The following is a 21,086-nucleotide window of genomic DNA, read 5'->3' on the forward strand; positions in this document are numbered from 1 at the left end:
TAATGTGATCTGAGAAGAAATATGTTCTCAAAACCTTCTTTGAATCTTATACTACATGTCCAATTTAGACTGAGAATTTGTGTTTTCAGGAAGAAAGATTTCTGAAACTTGAGATTGTTGAAAAAAAATATTTTAATACGCAACTTTTAAGTAGCTTAACGGTTAATGGTCCATCTCTTACGACACATTATAACATTGAGAACGCACGCGTCATCCCTTACATCAGTGCCTCAGCTAATAGTAAACCTTACTTTTCCAAGTATTCATGGTTTAGAGGTTTATTTTTATGACTTTATGATCATAAAAAATACAACACATTTTATGATGTTTAACAGCCCTTTGTGGCAAGATCAGATGCAACAAACCACAAGTCAAGAGTTGACTCCCGTTCTTAAATATTTAGTTCAGTGAACTGATTTGACAGGATCTAAATGACTGTCCCTGTTGACACCAAACCGAGCAGCTCAATGTTTCAGGGAGAAACTTGTAAAAAAAAGGCTGTTCCCACAATGCTACCTCTCAGCCTAATGCAAAACCTCAACTACAGCTACAGTCTCTTTTAGAGACCGCATTGAGATTGCACAGTACGGGGAAGAAGAAAAAAACAACAAAACAAACATCTTCATTGAAAGGAAAAATATAGACAAAAGCTTCTAGCTTTTTATTGAAATGAGGTAATACAGAAACTGCACAAAACCACGCCTGGTTGGATGTAACTTAAATATGAACCTGCTGATTGTTACTTACAGCTATTGTTTCTGTCATTGGTATTTATTCTATGCAGTTACCTTGGTGCCGTGAGCCTTTAAGGCACAACTATAGAAACAAATGATTTATGAAAAGACTGTGCGCTCCTTTACTGCGTGTTGCTGCATTGACTTGAAGAGGAGTAACTGCTTAAAAATCAATATGCCTGCATAATCGTAGCTGTAGGTGGACAGTTTCCACTTCATATTGTGAGCTCTCTCACATTCCATGGAAAACACACAAACGGGAAGCTTTCCTGCTCTGACACGAAACAACCTGTTGATGTATGTCATAATGTAAAATAAAAATCTTCTCATACAAGATTTGTTTTGCTTTCCTCCTGGACAAAAAGCACATAAAAATATCTAGAATGTAACAAAGTTTTGCCCTGTAGTGTAGGCGCCCGCCATTTAACAAGTCATCCTCAGGTTATCAGATTAGAACACGCTAGATTCCATCTACATTATCGCTTTTCTACATTCCAGGTACAACACCTCCTGAAACTTCAACGCAAGGTGACACAATAAAGCTTTTTAAAAGCAAGTTGTAACAAAACAAAAACAAAAACAGAAGTCAAATATAGATGACTATTTGTTTCCTCCTCGAAAGAAAAAAGACACAAGAGGAAGTCTTTCTCTTCACGCCGGGCCTTCCTTTTCTACAGCTAGCAAGGCTTTTATCGAGCTATTCCAACGTGGCGGCGAAGGGGTGGGCTGGGCGAATATCCCACAACAGTGATGCAACTTTACATGCCAGGCTGAGGCAGTGACTGGAGAAGCCAGATGGAGTATTGTTGACATCAAGGAGAGGACAATCCGGTGCAGCGGCTCCACCTGACGGGTCACCGCTGTCTGCCTGCTCAGCCAGCGGCGTCCAAAGCGGTCTCTGAGTCAGTCCACCTGCTGGGAGTACCCTCAGGAACGGCTGCGGTCCTCTTGGGTGCCTACGAGCATTTTGCTGTACAGCTTTTGCTGCTCTTCTTTAAAGGTATCTTTTACCTTTTCGCGCTTTAAACCTCCGTCCCTGCACAAACAATCAGGAGTGCAATTTCAGAGAGAAAAAAAACTCTGTCGATAGGATCAGACGTATTTGAATGACATGAAAGAGGAGCTAAAACCGATCATAAGGTCCTTTTCTAGACCTGAACCTGCAAACTTTAATTTGTCAAGAAATGAAATAATCTCATCGAAGAAAAAAATATCGTTAAGCTGTTCGGTTTAATGACATTTTCCAAAAGGTAGAGCAGCGATCTCAGCGCATGTCTTTTCTTTGCTCTCATTTCAAAAAAGGAAAGTGATGACATCCATAACTAAAAACTCGTTTTTCCACCATTTCTTTTAGGCTTTAAAGCCTCTTCAACTATCAGGATTATTACATTTGTGCCCCTTATAAAATTGAAGAAAAAAAGCGTGAAAAACCAAACATTTTTAATTACAAAATTTAGTTTCTTAAGTTTTTGTCTGGGTGTATGCAGTGTGAAGTAGCACAGTCCTGCCCCTCTCCTGCCTGTTGCTGTGCATTGCCAGTAAGCTGGCTGGAAAAAAAAGCCTACTATACTGTCGAGACAGACAGTCAAGACAAGTTTGACTTGAAATATTTTTGATCAGCACCCATCACTCCTATTAAAAAGGTAACGACTTTGAAACTACCACTGGCTGTTAACCAGCCAACTGCAGACTAGCTACTCGAGATGTAGCCCGACTAATTAGCCAGCTGATATCAACGTGTTACTTTTTAAAGAGTAGAATTTAAAAAAATGCTTTTTTACAATAAGCACATGTAATAGAATGAAAATACTATGCATCAAAGTACAAATAAAAAAGTTACAGATATTATTAACCGTAGTACTCTGATAGGTATTTTTCCTTTCGAACCTAAATAAAAGAAAGAACCACAGACAACGTATATGAATTTTACGTTTAGCTTTTGCAAAAGGAGAACGCTCTGCCAATTCTTCCTCCGAACAATCCACAGAGCATTCTGATCTGCTCTCACATGAACTCCTGTTTTTATTGTCAAAGGAGAACAGGCAAGGGGGCAGTCAGGAAAAACAACAGAGGTCGTAAAGCTTCTAACCCAAACATCTAACAACCCAGTTCCAGATGTGATATCTGGTCAAAGGTCTGAGCCCGGTTCAAATCTCGGTCAGTACTGTCAATAAAACAAAATACGACTGCTCACAGGTAGTTTCTAAATTAGGAGGTGTTCTTGCAAAAGGATTTAAGGTCTGAGAAACTTAGTTTTATCTATTTCTCGTAAAGTTGAACAGACAGTAGTGACCTCCATAAGAGAACACTTTAAACAGAAAATCACAATGATCTATAGGCTGAATGTGAACTAAAGTAAGAATAAAATGATAATACCAAAAAATCTCTAACAACTCAATATTCATCAATACTTGAGGAGGCTACACTTTTTGGTTTAAAATATGAGCAATTAGTTGGCATTTTACTTTTATGTTTTTCATTTTTGCTCAAAATGATAATTCTGCTAGACATATACTGGCCCATGCCTACATGTGACTGTGGAGTTATATCAAGGAGACGCTTTAAATACTCTGCAAGTACTTGGGCTCTGTTGGTATTTCCATGTTAAACATCTTATTAACTTGTATTAAATGATGCTTTATTAAGTCAGACAACAGTCTTCAGAGCAAAATGGTTCTCATATAATTAATTATTATTTTCCTCTAAAGAACTGACTTCTCTAGATGTGTGTGAAAATGGCGTCTTACCACAGGAGGTCAACCAGTCCACCCTTCCTGGCTATGGCCGATTTTACACGATTGGCAAACTGAACGGCGTCTTCTCCTTCCTGTGGAAAAGCACAAATATAAATACAGTAACGTTAAACTGCAGAGGCAATGAATCTGTTCAAACACAAAGCTACTTTAGCGAAGCTCAATAAAAAAAAAACCCCAAAAAAACCCAACAACATTTGAATTCAATAAAATCATAGGAGTTATTTGTGGTACACAGTCACTGTGATAATTAGGATAAATCATATTATTTGAGATTAATTAAATGATGTATGTTTAATGCAATGACAACTACATTTGTTGAAAATCAGTAGGTAATCTGTTCAGTCTAACCTCTCTTGACATGGGAGGAAGGTACCACACGCTGCAGACGATGGCCCAGCTGCTCATCATACGTAAAAGGTAGCTGACCATTCCAAACTTGCTGCTATTCCAGAAGGCATCTCCAAACCGAGGATCATACTGCGGGGAACACATCAGGTTATTCAACACTTTTCTTTAAAATACAGAAAGAAAAGCTTATTGATATATTAAAGCATAAAGAAAAAAAAAAAAACAAGAAGAAAAAGTGGTACCTTAATAGCCACAGGATAGACTGTGGCACCGATATCAAAACTTCCCTTCTTAAACATCATAACTGATGTATTGTTTATGCAGGTCCCTGTGAATTTAAGATGAAGACCAATCAAGAGACTACAGATGAAACCTACAACTGTTGCAAGGTTCATTCACTGAAAAGCTCACCTTCTGGGAAAATGAGGATCGGCAGTTTAGATTTATCTTGTATGTGATTGCTCAGCCTGCAACACAAAAGCAATGAAGCTTATTGCCAGTCTGACTGGGATCAATTCAGATTTTTCACGTCTGGAAAACAGAAACAGTAGAGACACAGGCGGAAGTACTACCGTTTGGCCACTAGGTGTCTGTCTTTGACTTCTGAGCGCTCGAACCAAATGTGAGGGCAGGCCTTGACCATGGCTCGCTGAATAAGCCCCATCAGTCCACCGTGAATCTGGCCAACCTGACAACACAAACAAATAGCAGCATCTATTTCTGGAAGTGCTGTGACTTTCTGCTGTCAACCGCAGTTAAAACAGAGATAATCAAGGTATTTTTTTTCCTTCCAGACTTCCGCAATTACCATGGCGTAGCAGCCGTCGCTGGCCAGGATGATAACATCAATGGGTGAAGTGTGGTTAGCGACACAGATGCCTCCATTTTTGGGTTTATTCTCACTAGAGAAGTACAAAAAATGTCTTAAAAAACACTGCATTAAGACAGATCGTCACAGTTAAGCATCACAGAGAATGTGAAACTACTCCATAAAGGAAAAAGCAGGACAGAACAAGAGTAGGGCTCGTCTTGCGTGACACAAAGCAGCCTATGTCGTCCACGCAGTACTTGAACATACCGAGTCGACATCCCGGAGATAAAGTTACAATCGTAAATAGAGCGACACCTCCTATGTCAGCTGATTATTTTTAGCACCCTCCCCCCCCCCCGTGGAGGAACCAAATTCAAACTGAGACTGAAGGAACTTAGAAGAGTCACGAGAAACTGAACAGATTCGCATAATTCATCACAAAATCTCAGTTTCAGTAGTTAAATTTAATTACTAATGGAACAATAAGGGAGATTATTATTAAAGTCTTGACTTCGACAGTGAAATCTCTAAAACCTTCAGTCAAGCCTGAAACGCCCTTAACAAAAACAGACCAGATGTTGTCAGCTTCATCAACAAGCACACAAACCACCAGCTTCCTCCTCCACATCCTGTTACATGTGCCATCATGTAAACAAACTTCTTCCTTTTTGCTTCATATTCCCCTCAGATGATCACACTTGCAATTTAAGTGCAATGTGTTCCTCAATAACCCCTGCGCATGATCTCAGTAAAGCAGGATTGCAGCTGCCCCTGTGTCTGAATTAACTTTTTATTTGCGTTAGAGAACTCTGCCGTGTTTTCGTGCTTCGTCTGGGTCCTAAAATGGCTCTCGCTGTGAATAAGGCTGTCGACAGCTTGAGCAGAGCTTCAGGCACCTCTGCATTCCTTCTTATACACGAGGGGATCACATTTCTCTAGGCACGGCTCGTCGGAAATTACGTAATGGCAGAGGTCTGCTGTGGCTCAAATTTGAGGGGGAAAAAAACAAAAAAAAGAGGTAACTTGGCAGGTGAATTTCAACCAACAACACTTTTTTTTTTTTTGGTTAAATCTAGCACTATTTGGAAAAAATGCCATTGAAGAGTATTTGCCCGCTTACAGATTTCTTCTGTTTTAGCTTCCTTACACAATGTGCCTTTTCTTTCAAATGATAATTTCATTCATTAAAGGAAAGGAGATTTTCTGACCAACCTGATCCCATGTGAAAATGTAATTGCTCACCATTTCTGATACCAGTTAATCGCTGTGGAGTCGTTCTGGCCAACTCTTTATGCACAATTTAAGTAATTTAATTTTGAGCATGAAGAGCCTGTTTGAGATCACAGTCCAGACTTTGACTGAGCCACTCCAACTGGAGGTGGGTGTGCTTTGGATTGCATCTTGCAGAAAGTCTCATTGTTGATTGTTGCTTGTGTTTTTTTTTGTACAGCAGTCGTATTTATTTTGGAACTCCAACCGTGATAGCGGATGCCATTTGATTGTATTATTATTGAATTATAAACACTGCCATTCATTAAAACAAATGAGACTTGAAAAGGGCTTTAAAGGATCCCCTGGGTTCTTTTGCAACGTTTTTCAAAGTGTTGCTGAGTCACATGGAGTGATGTGAAAAACAGTGGTTAATCAATCAAATCAATCCATCAAATTTTATTTGTATAGCACATTTCAGCAGCAAGGCATTTCAAAGTGCTTTACATCACATCAAACACAGAAACACAAAGTCATCAAGTGGGAGGTTCTTGCTTTTGCATCCATAAAAGGTTTACCTGTTACACTCCTACTGTGTTATATGGAACGAAATACCTATTGGTATTTTTATTCCCACTCACGCTCACAAACAGCCTTTCAACGAGCTTCCGGCACGAGGCTCCGTACACCTCTTTCACGGAATTTTGCTCTGGGACGCCGTCGTCCCTCACGGATTTTTGTGCAATTGCAACATAGAATCAACAATCAAAACATGACATTAAGTCAAGTGCCATCATTAAATTTGTAAGAAAGAACATTTTTAATTACGAAGAAAGTAAAAAAAAAAAAAAAGAAGTACGGCGCTACTACTGTTTCACAGAGCTGTGAAGCTGCTTATTTGAAAAAGAGAAGAGGAAGACTCAAGCACAAGACAAAAACCTGGCTTGAGCATTAAGCGGTAAATCTATTAAATCTGGACAGGATACAAGTAGAACAGTAAAGGAGTGCCAATTAGGCTGCTCTGATAGCATTTGGTAGCCTGGTTCCAGTCATGGCACCACAGATTACAGCTCTGGACTGAGATCACCTTATGCACAAGGTTAGCAGTACAAGGGAAGTTACTACAAGCGGTTTAGAGCTGCTGCTTCAGTCTTGCTGAGTGAAGACAGATGTAGTTTGCTTCTAACTGGGGTCTTTTTTCTTACATGGGACTTGCTTATCATTGAGGTTTTAATAAATAACAGAAGGAAATATTATTTTTTGACTAACTGTGATATGTACAGTAACTATGCTGTGGAAGAATCAATGACTATGAAGAAGTGAGAAAAGAGAAAAAGAAAAGCATAAATTGACGCTGCTTTTAAAATGTGCAAATGACCAAAAGTAAAGCTAGATGTAGTTTCTTATCAAGTAAATGCACATTTCAAAGTCTTTGATGTAATCTCAAATACATTAATGCATTCAGACAATAAATCTAAAATGAGCAAGTTGCTACAAAACACTCAATCTTTAGCACTAAACATGCAGAGCAGGTTAAATTTTCCTAAAACCAAACCAGTGAATATGCTTGAATGTGTTATGGTCCAATGAAACAATCATTTAATTCGGTAAGTTTGAACCAAAACACAGAGTATCACCTTAAAAGCCTACAGTGAAGTAAGACAATAAGACCTGAGTTCACAAGGTCTGTACAATCTGATAAATTTGGGGAACCTTTGCCAATATTACCAAGTCAACCTATGGAATTCTAACAGATTCCTACCAAAAATAAAGACAAAATTATTTAATTAAATCAATATGTGCTTAAGCCATATATTACACATTCTCTCATTTTCCCCCTATCAGATTCATTTGTTTTTCAGTGGAACTGAACAATATACGTATAATTCCCATGGTCTATTAGAAAAGGGTTTGAAATGATTTGTCTCATTTGCTACATCACATCAAACTGGCATTTTCACAGTGTGAAGTGCTGTTCACACTTTTGAGAACCAGTGTGTTTGAAAAAAAAAAACAAACGTTCCTCTACCTGTCATGATAGGTTATAATGGCAGTGAGAGCTCTGACACATATTCTGTAGCACATCAAATGGACTTTCTCACTGAGGACGTTTTTCATTCTGTAGAGAAAACACACACACACACACACACCCCCACACACACACACACACACACACAGCATGACGATACCCAGAGCTAATCAATTCATGAATTCAAACAGAAGAGATGTGATCCATCTCACCTTCCATTTTGCAGGAGTCCAATTAGAGAGGTGAGGAACACCAGCAGGCTTACACCAGTGAAGGCAAGCGTTACCCTGGAGGAGAGACAGACCCATGAACATTAGTCTTTAAAAAAATAAGTAAATAAAAAACAAAAAAAATCACAGGACTAAGCTGCTGCTTTTATATTCTAAACATTCAATTAGGACGTCTAGTGTTAATCTCCTGAGAACAGGCTACACGTGATGAGCTCTCATGCAGTCTCTACCACCGTAATTAACCACGGAGCCACCAGGAATGATTCTAATGATTAAAGGTCAACTAAATCTGGATGAATCAATCACCCAGGTTTGGAGAGGGTTCTGATTGAAGAGAGGGGGGGATTAAACACATTCAGAAATGCAAGGTTCCCAACACTTGACAGCGCAGCCAAGATTTCACTGGACAAGGCCTGAAAGAGAGAATCTATTATAGCCACGGAGAAGACTGGAATGACGTTCGTCTGTGCAGCAGTGGCCTGATTCGTCTCCCCACTGACAGCTGGAAACGAGCCAACCACGCCGAGTCCTGAGTGGCTGTCACTGTGAATCTCTAACACAACCCCGATATCTTTAACTCGCACTGGGGAAGTGTTTACAGCCACTTCAGAGTCTCCAAGCACTGTCAGCAAAGAGGATATGTCATTACTAAATCGTTTAATTCATTAATGGAAAGTGATGCCTTCCCCAACGAAATCACATATTTGACCTAACATGGGAATCAGAGTTAGCAAAAATAGTCTAAATGTAAGCTTCACATGGACGACAAAAAATTATCCAGAGGGCTGAGTCACAAGGACAAATTGTCCTTTGAATAACATCTCAAATACTGGAAGTCATTATTTGTTAATCCTGCACAATAGATGAAGCAGAACAATTTTTGTTCCACGAATGGATCAACCAACAACATAAACATTGATGCACCTTTCAAATAAAAAGTTGTAATAGGTTCCAACATATCCTATGATGAATAAATAGGAATTCCTTCATTTGATTCAGAACTCTAACAGAGAATATGCAGCATATTTTCTTTGTCTTACAGTCATTAGAAACACAAATCTTATCCTCTGAAAACTGGAATAGGCAGGTTAGACCTCAAAGGAAACCAGAAATTGGTGCTGGCCTAATGAAGCCTGATAAGTGCATCAGTAATGTTTATGTGCCTCATGTTGTTTCCAGTATTTTTATAAAAAATGTTTGTTTTTGCAGTGAATTAAAAGTTTCTGAGCACCGAATTTCAAGAAAACGGGTCTTTTCAAACAAAGCAGCCATGCTCTCTGATCCATGGTTTTACTAGATACCAGACAGTGAAGCAGGGTCACTACAGTAAAAGTTTGGGCTGACAGTGGCTAGATCTGGGGCTTAACGTGTTGTGTATATACAGTATATATATATATATATATACTGTATATATATCTGTGTGTGTATATTAGAATTGAGTCCTGTACCTGAGAGGCAGCAGGATCCCGTAGCGGATCAGGAGGCCCAGCCCCCACAGGACGGTCAGCCTCAGGCTGATGTAGTGAAAGTTGTTGTTGCTGCGAGTCAGCAGGTTCCAGGACTCCAGCTCCTCAGCAGAAAACCGCTTGGTCACCTCATCGTCCATGATGCTCTCCACGCCTCGCCGAGCGAAGTAGAAGATGTCGGACATCTCGAACTCCGAGGCAGAGTCCAGGTCTTTGTTGCTGCCGCTCCGCCGGATCTCCTTGATCTCCTCCTCCAAGGAGGTGGGCTCCTTAGCGATTATAGCTACAGCGAGACAGGCAGGCAGGCCACACGTCAACATTACTGCTGGAGCAGACACGGCCGCTGAAAACGTGTCTGCTGGAAACGTTTCCAAAACAAACCAAATTAAAACAAGGCAACCACAATCGCATCTTACCGTTGGAGTAAGGTTTGTACAGGTGATGATTTTTCTCTTTGGCTCCCCTCTCTATCCTAAGTGTGGCCCACTAGAAATGTAGAGCACAGGTTACATCAAAGTTTAGATGACACAAGAACATTTGCATTTAGATCAAAAGACAGTACAGGCACAGAGAATTTCAAGTAAGTACAAAAAGTACTGAAACAGTGTTTGTTTTACTGTGCTGATTCATTTCCCTGTACAGTTGACACTAGATGAATATATGAGATTAGCTGGACTGGAAGGCAGGCAATATTTTATTTTTACTTGATCTTTATTTAACCAGGGAATATCTCAGTGAAATTAAAAATCTCTTTTCTAATTCAGACCCGGTGAAGGAATGCAGCATAACAGGAAACAAAATGTCTTGCAGTCGGCTGACCTGAAATTTTTATAATGTATCTCTCCTTCAGCACACCCGATTTAAATAATTAGGTCATCAGCAGCACTCTGTAGAAACTGATTGCATGCTGAGGGAATTTGATTCAGGTGTGTTGCACCACTGGGATATCATTTCTATTGCAACAGTCTTCAGTCAGGGGCCTCTTCAGATTCGTTGCAAGACTGACTGCTACCAGAGATTCTTCCTGCCCACAGCGACACCATCCATAACGACTATTTGAAGATACTTGATATGAGTTATGACATTTCATTTTCATGAATATTCTTTTATTTAACTTCATGCCTGAATTTTAGAGAAATAAAAAACAAACACTGCTTTTATTTTGAAAAATTGGATTTTAATTCGTAGACTGACTTCTACATGAGGACTGCTCAATTTTGTTGCTAAGTAAGTGTGCCAATTAATTAACCTAAAAAATGAATGAGTGTTTGAAATTCTATATTTGTTGGTCATGAAAATACATCTTGCATACTATGAAGACATTAAGAACATAAACATTTAATTTTTTGACGCTTTGTTTCCTGGAAAATAAATGTTTGCAGTAAAATAAAGTTGCAGTAGTTAGTATGACATGTCGCATTTTATGGTTTCTTGGTGTATTACAAAGCAGCTGATGAAAAAGTCCTTTTGAGGTTGTTGTTTTGTGTGTGTGTGTGTGAGTAACTATAAAGATTTCAGCCAGTAATCTGGCCAACAGAAAAAAAATAGTTTAATTATACTAAACAGCTTGAGAAAAACTGTAAAAATCATTGTTATGGCAATAAGTTACAGAAAACCTGATTTAAAATGTTAGGTCCTGGTTTCAATCCCAACTCTAACCACAAGATAATGAATTAACACCAAAGAAGAACTGGAAAAAACCGCCCGTTCCAATACACGTCAAATCAAACAAAATGCATGACGAGAAGAGAACAGGGTGTTCCCAAAGCCAGCAGAGAAGTAGGAAAGGATCAGGAAGTATGGACAGGGATACGCTGTCTGAGTCTTATTTAGCCAACAATCCAACATGACACTGACACGGCACATGATAAGTTCAAAGTATGTCGGCTGGAGTCAAAGATAGTCAAAAACATGGTACTGCATGGAAGCTGCCTGTGTCCAAACACTTTACGTACTAACGCTGGAATCTGGAGTTTGTTTGTCAAACACAGGAAATTCAAAGAAAGTTGAACTTCTTTCGTCTCTTTATGTAAAATAATAACAATAAACAACATATACTGACATTTTTAAATCATTTTGGGAAAAAAAAACAAAACAAAAACTTAAGTTTGAGGTTTTCCATGTGCAAGAACCAGTTATCCAGACAGCATTGGCCAATGAAGCGTACCCATTGCAGTCTGTCAGAGCAACCTTTAAAATGTGTTGTAACAAGCTGTGGTACTGATTCATCCTTTAAAAATGCAGCTACAGGGATTCTTAGAGTGAGTAGAAACAGAAATGTCTTTCTAGTAACAGTGGAAACGGCTTAATGAATCCACTGTGACCTGTGGTAGCAAAAACTGCATGTGAACAAAGGAAACGCTGAGCTCTTTAAAACCTGCTAAACATCAAGTTTGTCCTCACACGTTGAATCTTAAAATAGATAACTAATGTCATTTTTAAGAAATTTAGAAGTTTTTATTAAGTTAAAAGTTAAACACAAACTTCCGAACCTTTAACACGGCATTTGTTTTTTGACCATTTTTTCCATGAAGGTATCTCAATACATGCGAGTCATTTCTTTCCGCTCTACAGGTGATGCTACAACAGAGTAGAGAATAAATGAAACACTGTTTTTGCCAAATTGTACGATAAACTGGGAAAAATAAGAAAGCATTAGAGCCACATCAGTTAAGGATTTAGGTCTGCAGCACAATTTCCCGCTGGTTACATAACAGCGGAAGGACACTTAGTAGGCTGCTGTTAATCTGCATCAGCCAGTTAATGCAACACCCACCGGTTGGACACTAAACGCAACCCTAAAACAGCTTGAGCTGAACACACGTTAGATCGGATTCCCTGAAAAATGCTTCCTAAAATGTACAATGATGGGACTAAATGTATAGGTTTACTAGAGGCGAATAAGGAAACCAGCTAGATTGTTTTTTCGACAGTCAGTGAACGCATCATAGCTACTTGTTAATGGGTTGTGCCGACACTATTCGAGTGTGGAAGTTTATTTTATTTTTTCACATTCTTGTCCAGATATGGATTATGATCAAATAAAATGCCAACGTTTTCCACACTGCAAAGTAATCCTTAACACAAAATGCTAAGTTTAAAACTTGTAATCATTTTATATTTTATTTGAAATGACAGTGGAGGTGTGTCACTGCAGAGCTGTGTAACATCCACTGCTCTCTCACTTCTTAACGCTCCTTAACTTAACGCACCGTTTTAATAAATGCCCTACTGATTTAACAAAGATTTCTCCAATATTGGAGAGTACTTTGCTGTCCAATATTGATTTACACAGACAAAACGTGAAGCAATGAAATTTTATATTTTCAGATATGGTTTGATAATCGGTCTTGTAAAGGAGTGATCTGAACATTTTTTCTGTATTTCTTGAAATAAGAGAAATGTATTTAGCTCTTAAAGAGAAACCATGCTTAAAGTAAGAACTTAATATCTATATTCAGACAAAAATAAATAAATAATTGGCAGATGGAACAAACTCAGCATAACTCCAGGTTACAAAGCCTCGATGCCGATGAGTTTTGTGTGTGCTGTGGTCAGCTTATCTTTATTTATGACTGCTGCGTCATGTTCAACTAAACACTTAATTCATTGACGAGCAAAGAAAAGTAGATCGAAAGGCAGCGAGCTCTTACCTCAAAGATCTTCAACAAAGTCTTCATATAAAGCCGCCTGATGCCAAATGACACCCCAAAAATGGCCGGAACAATAATGAATACCAGAAGCAGGGTGACCCATACAGTGAAGGAGATGCCCAGCAGAATGCACAGCAAATTATCAAAAGGGTTGAAGAAGAGCTCCATCCTGACATAAGAAGGGGCTATTATTTATATATATTTTTTTTAAGTTAGAGATTAGAGTTCCTGTAAGTACAGGTCTCCACAGTCTGGACCCAAGTGGCCCCGGTGGGGATTTGTCACGAAAATGCCCTCATTGATATCATCAGAGAACAGGGCTTCTCCAGACATTTACTGGAAAATCAATCCAAAAGCAACCAGACATCTTCACCCTGCCCCTTAGGGCATTTTCCTCAGATTTCATTGGTCTACTGAAAACTGGGATGAGTTCAAAGTCTAATAAAAAGAAGAGAACGAGAGAGGGAGGAAAAGAAATATCCGTGTCCTGTCCTTGCCGCAGATGTCCTTTTGGTATTTCAGAGAATGAATTCCCGCTGACGGCAGAGATGCAAACAATGTAACAAAAACAACTGGGCTCTGCAGGTGTTTCCCTCGTCTGTTGAAGATCCGGGGTCTCCGCTGCTGGGTGTCAACCTGCAAAGACGTGCAAACAAACCATCAGGTCCATCTGTGCAACAATGTTAAGTCCCTTTCCGCCTGAATGCTGACGAGTAACGTAATAATGCAACACAGACAACGTGTCCTTGTGTACACTTCTGAAATACCGGTGTTCAGTTCTCATGCTAGCTTCCGTTTTTTCTTAAAAGACACTTACTGCAGTGCTTTTGCGAAATGTTTACAACCATGTATGTCTTTTCTGCAATGGACCCGATAACATAATCAGATGTTCGCTGTGTGATGTTGGCTGCGGTGAGGAGATAACGTTAGCTGTAGGGAGGCCCCCCCATCATCGTGAATTCATAATAAAGCAGGACGGCTAACAGGAGGGTCCATACCGACCCACAACCGCTGTCTCTTTAAATTCACTCTGGAGCTCCACACATATATCCATATCCCTTCGTTTAATAAGGATATACATCTGTGTTAATGCGTTAATATAACCCCCGGAAGCCGGTCAAAAATGGTCCCCGATGCTGAAGGAAGCTGTTTGCCAGAGCGCTAACAGTTAGCCCGCTCTCATCCCTCAGCAGAGAGGTTTGAGAGGACTAAACATGCTGAGCCAACCTTTCACGGGATTTAACACAACTACATGGCGCTCCGTGTATTAATAACTCAGCTGTGAAATACACGGGTGAGGCTGAAAGGTGCTTACATCTGACCAACCTTCAGTCACCGTGCATCCAGGGCCGACACGGCACCGCTTCCCCCGTCCATCCCTCTCTGCCTTTGTCTCGCTGACTGCGGCCAAACTCCACCCGCCGGACACCACGAGCGATCAGCGGGCGACCAGAACAGAGCAGAAGAGCTTCGAGCAAATCCCTAACGGAAAAATCTACATCGACACCTGGTGGCCGACGTGAGCTATTGCAGCAAACTTTCCCCCCGGTCCTGCTCAATTTTTAACCCACAGAGTTTTTCTGTTTTATACTCTTGTTCTTAGCTTCTTTTAGCCTAAATTGATGAATTTGTAAGTTTCTTGAAAAATTTCTGGATAATTGCAATAATGTAATGTTTTTAAATGTTTACAGTAACAATAAAATTTTTCGAAAGAAAAAAAGAAAGAAAAATTGCAGCAAACTTTTAGAAAAAGTTAAAACTTGTAAAATTAGGGCAGCGTTTCTGAAGGTCCAAAAGTGGGACAGTAAAAAAAAAAAAAAACGCCAAATTGGACAAAAATCTATATAGCGTGGTAGTAAATTAGAGTGTAATTGAAAAGTTAATTTATGCCACTAGATCAATGCAAAAATTTAAACTTGTGTCTAAGTCTTAACTCTAAATTTAAATTCATCGTTTCATGTCAAGTACAGTGATACCATGGTCACTAAAAAAGGTTTGGGTATTTTTGGCAGTGTAGGTAAACGCCAAGTTCTAGGAAATTAAAATAGCTTCTCCATAATGCTTGTCAGCAGAAGTTAGCATGAAGGCTGAAAAATAAAATATATCGCTGCATTGACTTTTGACTTGATAAAACAATGGGACAACAACACTAGCATCTAACATGGCTCTCCAAATCTCGGTGGGAATTTCCCCCAAGATACATCTGTTTGGTATATCTTGAAGCATCGACTCCAGCTGGAGTTCACACAGAAACTCTTGAATGTGGTTTGCTCCAATCCTCTCAAAGTATATGGTTATCCCTGTGCTGTACATTTTTTTTAACCAAACTTTCTCTCCTCACTCAACTTCACAATAATATGCGACACTCTGTGAAAAGACAGAAGACCGTTTGTTGCTTATCCTCATTGTTTAGTCTACTGGACAACTGTCAATGCCATAACATTTCCACAGTAAAACGCTGTATTCAAATCTTTTTTTTCTTTTTTCATTGGTGTTATGCAAGACACATGAAGACATTTTCTACTCATAAAAGCGAACAGAAAAAAAAATGCAGAAAACAGTGCAATTGATCTAAATGTGCATTTCACTTTATTATGGAATTACCAAACACGTTTTGCAGCAGAGGACATTCTCTACACAATGTAAACATTTTTCCTACAGTTGTTTTACGTCTTCAGAGAGCATGAATCTATATTGCATAATTGGCAACTTGAAATTTTTCATCTTAAATAGGTGAAGGAAAAAAAATTATGAAAACAAATATACTGCAAGTAATTCTGCAGTCTGGGTGAACCAGTCTTAAAAAATGATTTACTGGAGTACGGATACTCTGTTTTTATTCACACATTTATATCCATGTGCAATTTTGTCAACTCATTTTACACAAACGGCAACAAAACTTGGCACTCAAGCCTCAAACCACCACCCATCATATTCATAATGGCAAAAAAACCCTATAATATGCATAATTGATATATATATATATATATATATATATATATATATATATCAAAGCAATTTTAGCAGCTCTGAAAACACAAAAGGCAATCAGTCATCAGCATAGTTTATTTAGAGATGGGGGTCGTAGTTTTTGTTTTATTAAATACAAGTGCGTCTAACGCATCAGAGGTAACTGGGAGCCCCTCTGCCTGGGCGAGCATCATGTCTTGCTCTCCAGCAGAGACTCAAAGTCTGGAGAGCAGACCATTTTGTTTCTGACATTCCCCAACACTGTCAGGTTTCCCGTTCTTTCTGCTGTTTGAACAGAAACCAGCTCCTGAGAAGAGAAGCAGCAGAGAAGACAGTATTTAGGATTGATTTTATAAACGTATGTTAAAATAGCACAACTCTCAAATTAGATTAATGATGACAAAGTATCACACCTGAAGGAAAGAGCACGATGTCCCTAGAGACACGTCCAGGGTGACTTGTCCCAGTATGAGCTGCACCCGGCCAGACTTTCGGACCAGCATCTTCCCAACAACGCCCTCCCTCAGATCCTTCAGGTTACAGCTGTTGTCTTCAGCTTCCTCGTCCTGTAACAAAACAAATTATTACACAGTTACTACATGTCTCAAATGCATCCTCACTGATTGAAATGTCACCACCTGCTTCGTCTACCTGTGGCTCCGTCTTCAGAAGAACGGACTGCCCGTCCTCCGACTGCACCTCGGTTTTTACCGTCTTGTGCTCCTTGGTGGGAGGCTGGCCGGGCAGCGAGTCGGGCAGCTGGATGAAGAACAGCTCCTCCGCTTTGCTCAGGCTCCATCTGTGCAGCAGGTCAGGGAGAACTTCAGGCTCAGGGAGAGGAGGACGTTTGAAAGTGGCTTCAGCCTTTTTTATCTCCACTTCCTCTGGCTCTTGTTTCACTGTAGACGTGTTAAGACAGAATCTTTATGGCGTACAGAAACGAGGCTTACATGTGATTTATCGCGGAGTTAGGAGTTAGAAAAGCTACTGGACATGGATGCTGGCACATCATTTGGAGCATATGTTTTCATCCCCATTTAGTCAATAATATATTGAACCACCTTTCAGTGAAATTACAACTCTAAGATGTTTCCAGAGACTGAAATTTTTGTTCATTTGTCTTTTAAAAATAGCTCAAGCTTCTGGGGATGATGTGTTCAGGATGAAATGCAGTGTTACTTATACACCAAACACAATGGTTTGTGAGGAGGTTCAAAAGCTTTTGGGCTCCTCTCCACACTGTAGGTGGGGGAAATAATACATATACTTTAAGAATATTTTGTTTTTATTTTACTCTGACTTCACAATTATGCACTACCTTTGTCGGTCTGTCAATTCAAAATGGTGTGAGTGCTTTTTCAAGGCAACGTTATTCGGAAACTACCTTCAACTGAAGACTCCGTGGGCTCATCCGGGTCTGTCTTTTCTACTTTAACGGCTGCACTGTTAAGCTCCTCCTTGAATCCCCACCCTGACACAGCCAGGGGAAGCTGGACGGGGCAGCTCCTCTGCTCGCTGCTCAGGAATGGGTCATCTATAAACTAAATTAAAGGAAATAAATCAGTAAGCAAACATTCACACAGCATATAAACCAAAAAAGCACAAACCGGTGTATGACGGCCAAAGGACGCACGTTTTCTCGCTCCAATTTGCGCAGGATCTCTTTGGTTTCCTCTTCAGTCTCCCTCTTCTCCTTTTTGATATTGATGATGGGCGAGGGTCCCATGCTCGGAGCGTCTCTTTCACTCTCGTAGCCCCCTGTGTGTGCGATAGGGTTTATATGCATGGATGTGAAACGCTGAGGCATGAATTCATGAGCAGCCGCTTCTCTAGCTCGAGGCCCACCTCTTCTTTTCATCATCTTCTCTCCGGGCCCCTGCTCAAAGATGGAGTGAGACTGGATGAGCTCGCCGCGACCTCGGCCCCTGCCTCTTTCCCCGCGGCCCCTGCCTCGACCTCGATCTCCATCCCTCCTCTCTCGCCTCGGCACACCTTCGACCGTTGGTCTGTCGCATTAGAATCAGAGATTATCACCAAGCAGTCCCAGAAAAAAAATAATAAAAAATCATAGACGTGCTCAAATATTTTTTTTCGTTTTAAAAGCTCCCATGAACTCACTCTTCTTTAACTTTTCGGCCAATGATGTTGGGAGTAAAAGTTTTCTAAAGAAGGAGGAAAACAAAGAAATGTGTTATAGAGCTGGCACTCATAAATATGTTGTCAATCACTATTATTAACAATCTTTCAAGTATATTCAAATTACAGGTAAATTACATTTATGTCACTAAACAGAAAATTCCCAGCTTTAGTTTCACAACCAAACTGGAGGGAAAGTGATAAATAAGCAGTGTTTTTTTTTCTAGAAATTATACTATAACAGTATAATTGACAAATAGAAGAAAAAGAATGTAGACGTGTTTTCTTTCTTTTTTAAACTCATTTAATGCCTCTACTAAATAAGATGTTGTAAAATGCTGCAGCGTCTTCACTGGACTAGTTAGACTTTCAGCTACTTCCATCCACTATCATATCACCGATATGTCAATAGAGACCCTGCATGCTCATAACCCACTACGTTTCTTTATGTTATAGAGACTGTAATAAGGGTAAAAGACATCTTTTCACTCGGATAACAGGTAGAAAGAACAAATACTGAGCCAATTAAAATATTACTGCATCTTTTTTTATATATATATATTCCAATATAAGGCAAAACTTATTTTGCTCACATTATAGAGAAATCATCTGGTTAACAGAATCTGCAATATTTTCAATTTGATCGTCTCCAACTGCTAATCAGCTAGTTTAGAAACTCAAAAATCTGATCCTTTGTGATCACTGAATGCCCCAAGTTGGGTGACTGGAGCAGTCTTCAGTGTGCCAGTTGTTGTTGAGTTAAGCAAACTCAAAGTTAGATATTTTTAGTATCAGTGAGAAGTGATTTAAAAGATAACAGTGTTTTCTGACACAGGTCAAGACATGTCAGGCTGCAAGAGAGGTCAAGATTTTCAGCAGGTTTCCTCCCATTTGTCCAATTAGAAATGAAAAAGAAAAACTACCTTCTTTACTCCTCCTAGTGTTAGGTCTCTGGGTCGCACCGTTGGCAGGCGTCCAGGAGAGATGCCAGCTGCTGGTCGGCGACCCATCAGAGGTCCTACGCTCTCCCTGCCTCCAGGGCCTGGAGCCTGCTGACCGCTGTGGTCACCTGAGTCTGCCATCCTGATCTGCAGAAAGATCTAACAGATAAACACCCTCTATGTGTGGAACTAACAGCTATAAAACACAAACATGTGACATTTATTTGCAATTTGTACTTGTAATTGTTGTTGGTACCATCTGAAGAGTAACATGAGCTGGAACCCACAAAATTCTGCCCTGAAAAGGTGCAGCTTCCTTAATACTTCATGCTAAGGGCACAGCTAGGCTATGTTAAGGACTATGTTGAAAAACGAAACAGAGAGCCAACACCCAGTTCAGTTTAGTTTTCTTTCAAGTGCGACCAGTTTTAACTCCACATAGCTGGTTTTAAATACCATGGGATTAAGTTTTAATTCCGAAAGGTGTACTTCTCCCAAACTGATTTTAGGGGACTCTTTTAAACACTTATATTTCATGTAATTTTAGGGTGCAATAAATTGTAGATGTAAACTTTATCCACAGATGTTATAAATTAGGCACTTTTATGAGAGCTTAGGTCAAAGCTCACACCATGATTATCTATGAAGATGTTTGAAAAGTAAATAGTAGATCATACTAGATTCAAGTAACCATGAACCTTGAATGTTAAGTCAGAATTATTCACATTGAATAAAATGCATTAGTTAGGTATACATTTTTGACTGTTTTTTTCTTTGACGTTAGACACTTCACTACAAATAATTAAATGTAATAAAAATCCCAATAAAAATCCCTAACACGTGGCCACATTACAACATGAGCTCAGCTCACTATAGTTTACTAGAAGTCCCAAATCAGAATAACAACACTTGTTCCGGTTCCGTTCGGCTACTTGCTTTGTTATCCCTCCAAGGTTCTTACTGGGTATTAATTCACAGCCAGAAATCCATCCCAGATTGTTGAATGGCAACTAGAGCTGTTTGTTACCGAGCTCTGACATCACGCACGGCGCCATGACACCGCTGAGTTGTTGTTCCGGTCTGACATCGCGGGGCTCAGAGCTGCGCACAAGAACCCGCATGGTGACTTCATTATTGCGTAAACTTTAGCGCAGATAGGATCTTGACGGACGAACCCGTGAGGCAATTCTGCAACACATTTTCTAATAAAAACAGATTGACTGAGATTTTTTTTTTTTTTTCAATTTAGAACATTTTCCAGTTTTAAAATACGCTGAAAATAAATAAGTTACATTTGTTAAAATTTAACTTATTTAAAGTATAGGATCAAACTTACCACATGTTTATTAAGCCGTAAGGACCCCTTGCAGAGTGACGTCACGCGGTAAGGTCCCGCCCCCATCTCCCTGCTGGAGGGCAAACAGCTGCTGACTTAACGACCATTGTTTTGTTTTTTTTAGTTGTTAAATAAACAATATAAAGCGCTAAATCATATATGTACCCCTGCTATATAAGGGACGCAGTGCTTTGCTACTAATTGTCAACACTACAAAAACTTGTTAATAAGGTCAGGAAAACGTTTTAATTAAGGAAAAAATGGTGAGGAAGAGGAAAGTAGTTTTGTTATTCTTGCTTGACTTTGACAGCCTTAACATGAAAATGTGATGTTGAATTTGGTGTGTCTCAGTAAAATTTAAAAAAATTAAAAAAGGCCAACCGCACACCAACTCTGACAGATTATCAGTAGAGCAGGTGTTTAAATTAGCTAATCGCCCTCAGCAGTGTTAGATTAGCTAATGGCAG

The 21,086-nt window shown here is 39.6% G+C and overlaps 2 protein-coding genes across 6 annotated transcripts; both read right to left on the reverse strand.

Moving 5' to 3' along the window:
- Positions 1 to 621: 621 nt before the first annotated feature.
- On the reverse strand, positions 622 to 14,715 carry LOC116729754 (glycerol-3-phosphate acyltransferase 4). Of its 2 annotated transcripts, none has more exons than XM_032578489.1 (13): positions 14,552 to 14,715; positions 13,237 to 13,872; positions 10,000 to 10,069; positions 9,566 to 9,866; positions 8,100 to 8,174; positions 7,888 to 7,977; positions 4,647 to 4,740; positions 4,411 to 4,526; positions 4,250 to 4,305; positions 4,081 to 4,166; positions 3,839 to 3,967; positions 3,482 to 3,561; positions 622 to 1,770 (listed from the first exon to the last, which is right to left on the reverse strand). In XM_032578489.1, exons 2-13 carry the CDS (start codon positions 13,402 to 13,404, stop codon positions 1,662 to 1,664), a joined length of 1,374 nt encoding a protein of 457 aa, XP_032434380.1. In that variant the 5' UTR covers positions 13,405 to 13,872; positions 14,552 to 14,715; the 3' UTR covers positions 622 to 1,661. The 2 variants fall into 2 exon arrangements, with proteins under 2 accessions (XP_032434380.1, XP_032434379.1); XM_032578488.1 differs by having other exon boundaries at positions 14,563 to 14,712.
- A 1,087-nt stretch (positions 14,716 to 15,802) lies between these two features.
- polr3d (polymerase (RNA) III (DNA directed) polypeptide D) lies at positions 15,803 to 20,380 on the reverse strand. Of its 4 annotated transcripts, none has more exons than XM_032578493.1 (9): positions 20,245 to 20,380; positions 19,266 to 19,430; positions 18,325 to 18,368; positions 18,052 to 18,212; positions 17,840 to 17,964; positions 17,591 to 17,747; positions 16,858 to 17,105; positions 16,620 to 16,772; positions 15,803 to 16,513 (listed from the first exon to the last, which is right to left on the reverse strand). In XM_032578493.1, the coding sequence occupies exons 2-9, from the start codon at positions 19,422 to 19,424 to the stop codon at positions 16,397 to 16,399; spliced, it is 1,164 nt and encodes a 387-aa protein (XP_032434384.1). In that variant the 5' UTR covers positions 19,425 to 19,430; positions 20,245 to 20,380; the 3' UTR covers positions 15,803 to 16,396. The 4 variants fall into 4 exon arrangements, with proteins under 4 accessions (XP_032434384.1, XP_032434382.1, XP_032434383.1 ...); XM_032578491.1 differs by having other exon boundaries at positions 19,266 to 19,442; positions 20,245 to 20,375; XM_032578492.1 differs by having other exon boundaries at positions 19,266 to 19,442; positions 20,220 to 20,375.
- Positions 20,381 to 21,086: the final 706 nt, after the last annotated feature.

Source organism: Xiphophorus hellerii, chromosome 12 (assembly GCF_003331165.1).
Source record: "Xiphophorus hellerii strain 12219 chromosome 12, Xiphophorus_hellerii-4.1, whole genome shotgun sequence".
Lineage (NCBI taxonomy): Eukaryota > Metazoa > Chordata > Actinopteri > Cyprinodontiformes > Poeciliidae > Xiphophorus > Xiphophorus hellerii.

Excerpts from the sequence above, each read along its gene's own strand:
- polr3d (XM_032578493.1), bottom strand. The coding sequence starts at position 19,424 with ATGGCAGACTCAGGTGACCACAGCGGTCAGCAGGCTCCAGGCCCTGGA. Across the intron at positions 18,213-18,324 it reads GGCCGAAAAGTTAAAGAAGA|ACCAACGGTCGAAGGTGTGC; the intron begins GTGAGTTCATGG and ends CTAATGCGACAG. Across the intron at positions 16,773-16,857 it reads TTCTGAAGACGGAGCCACAG|GACGAGGAAGCTGAAGACAA; the intron begins GTAGACGAAGCA and ends GTTTTGTTACAG.
- LOC116729754 (XM_032578489.1), bottom strand. The coding sequence starts at position 13,404 with ATGGAGCTCTTCTTCAACCCTTTTGATAATTTGCTGTGCATTCTGCTG. Across the intron at positions 4,741-7,887 it reads ATTATAACCTATCATGACAG|TGAGAATAAACCCAAAAATG; the intron begins GTAGAGGAACGT and ends GTACTTCTCTAG. Across the intron at positions 4,527-4,646 it reads GCGACGGCTGCTACGCCATG|GTTGGCCAGATTCACGGTGG; the intron begins GTAATTGCGGAA and ends TTGTGTTGTCAG.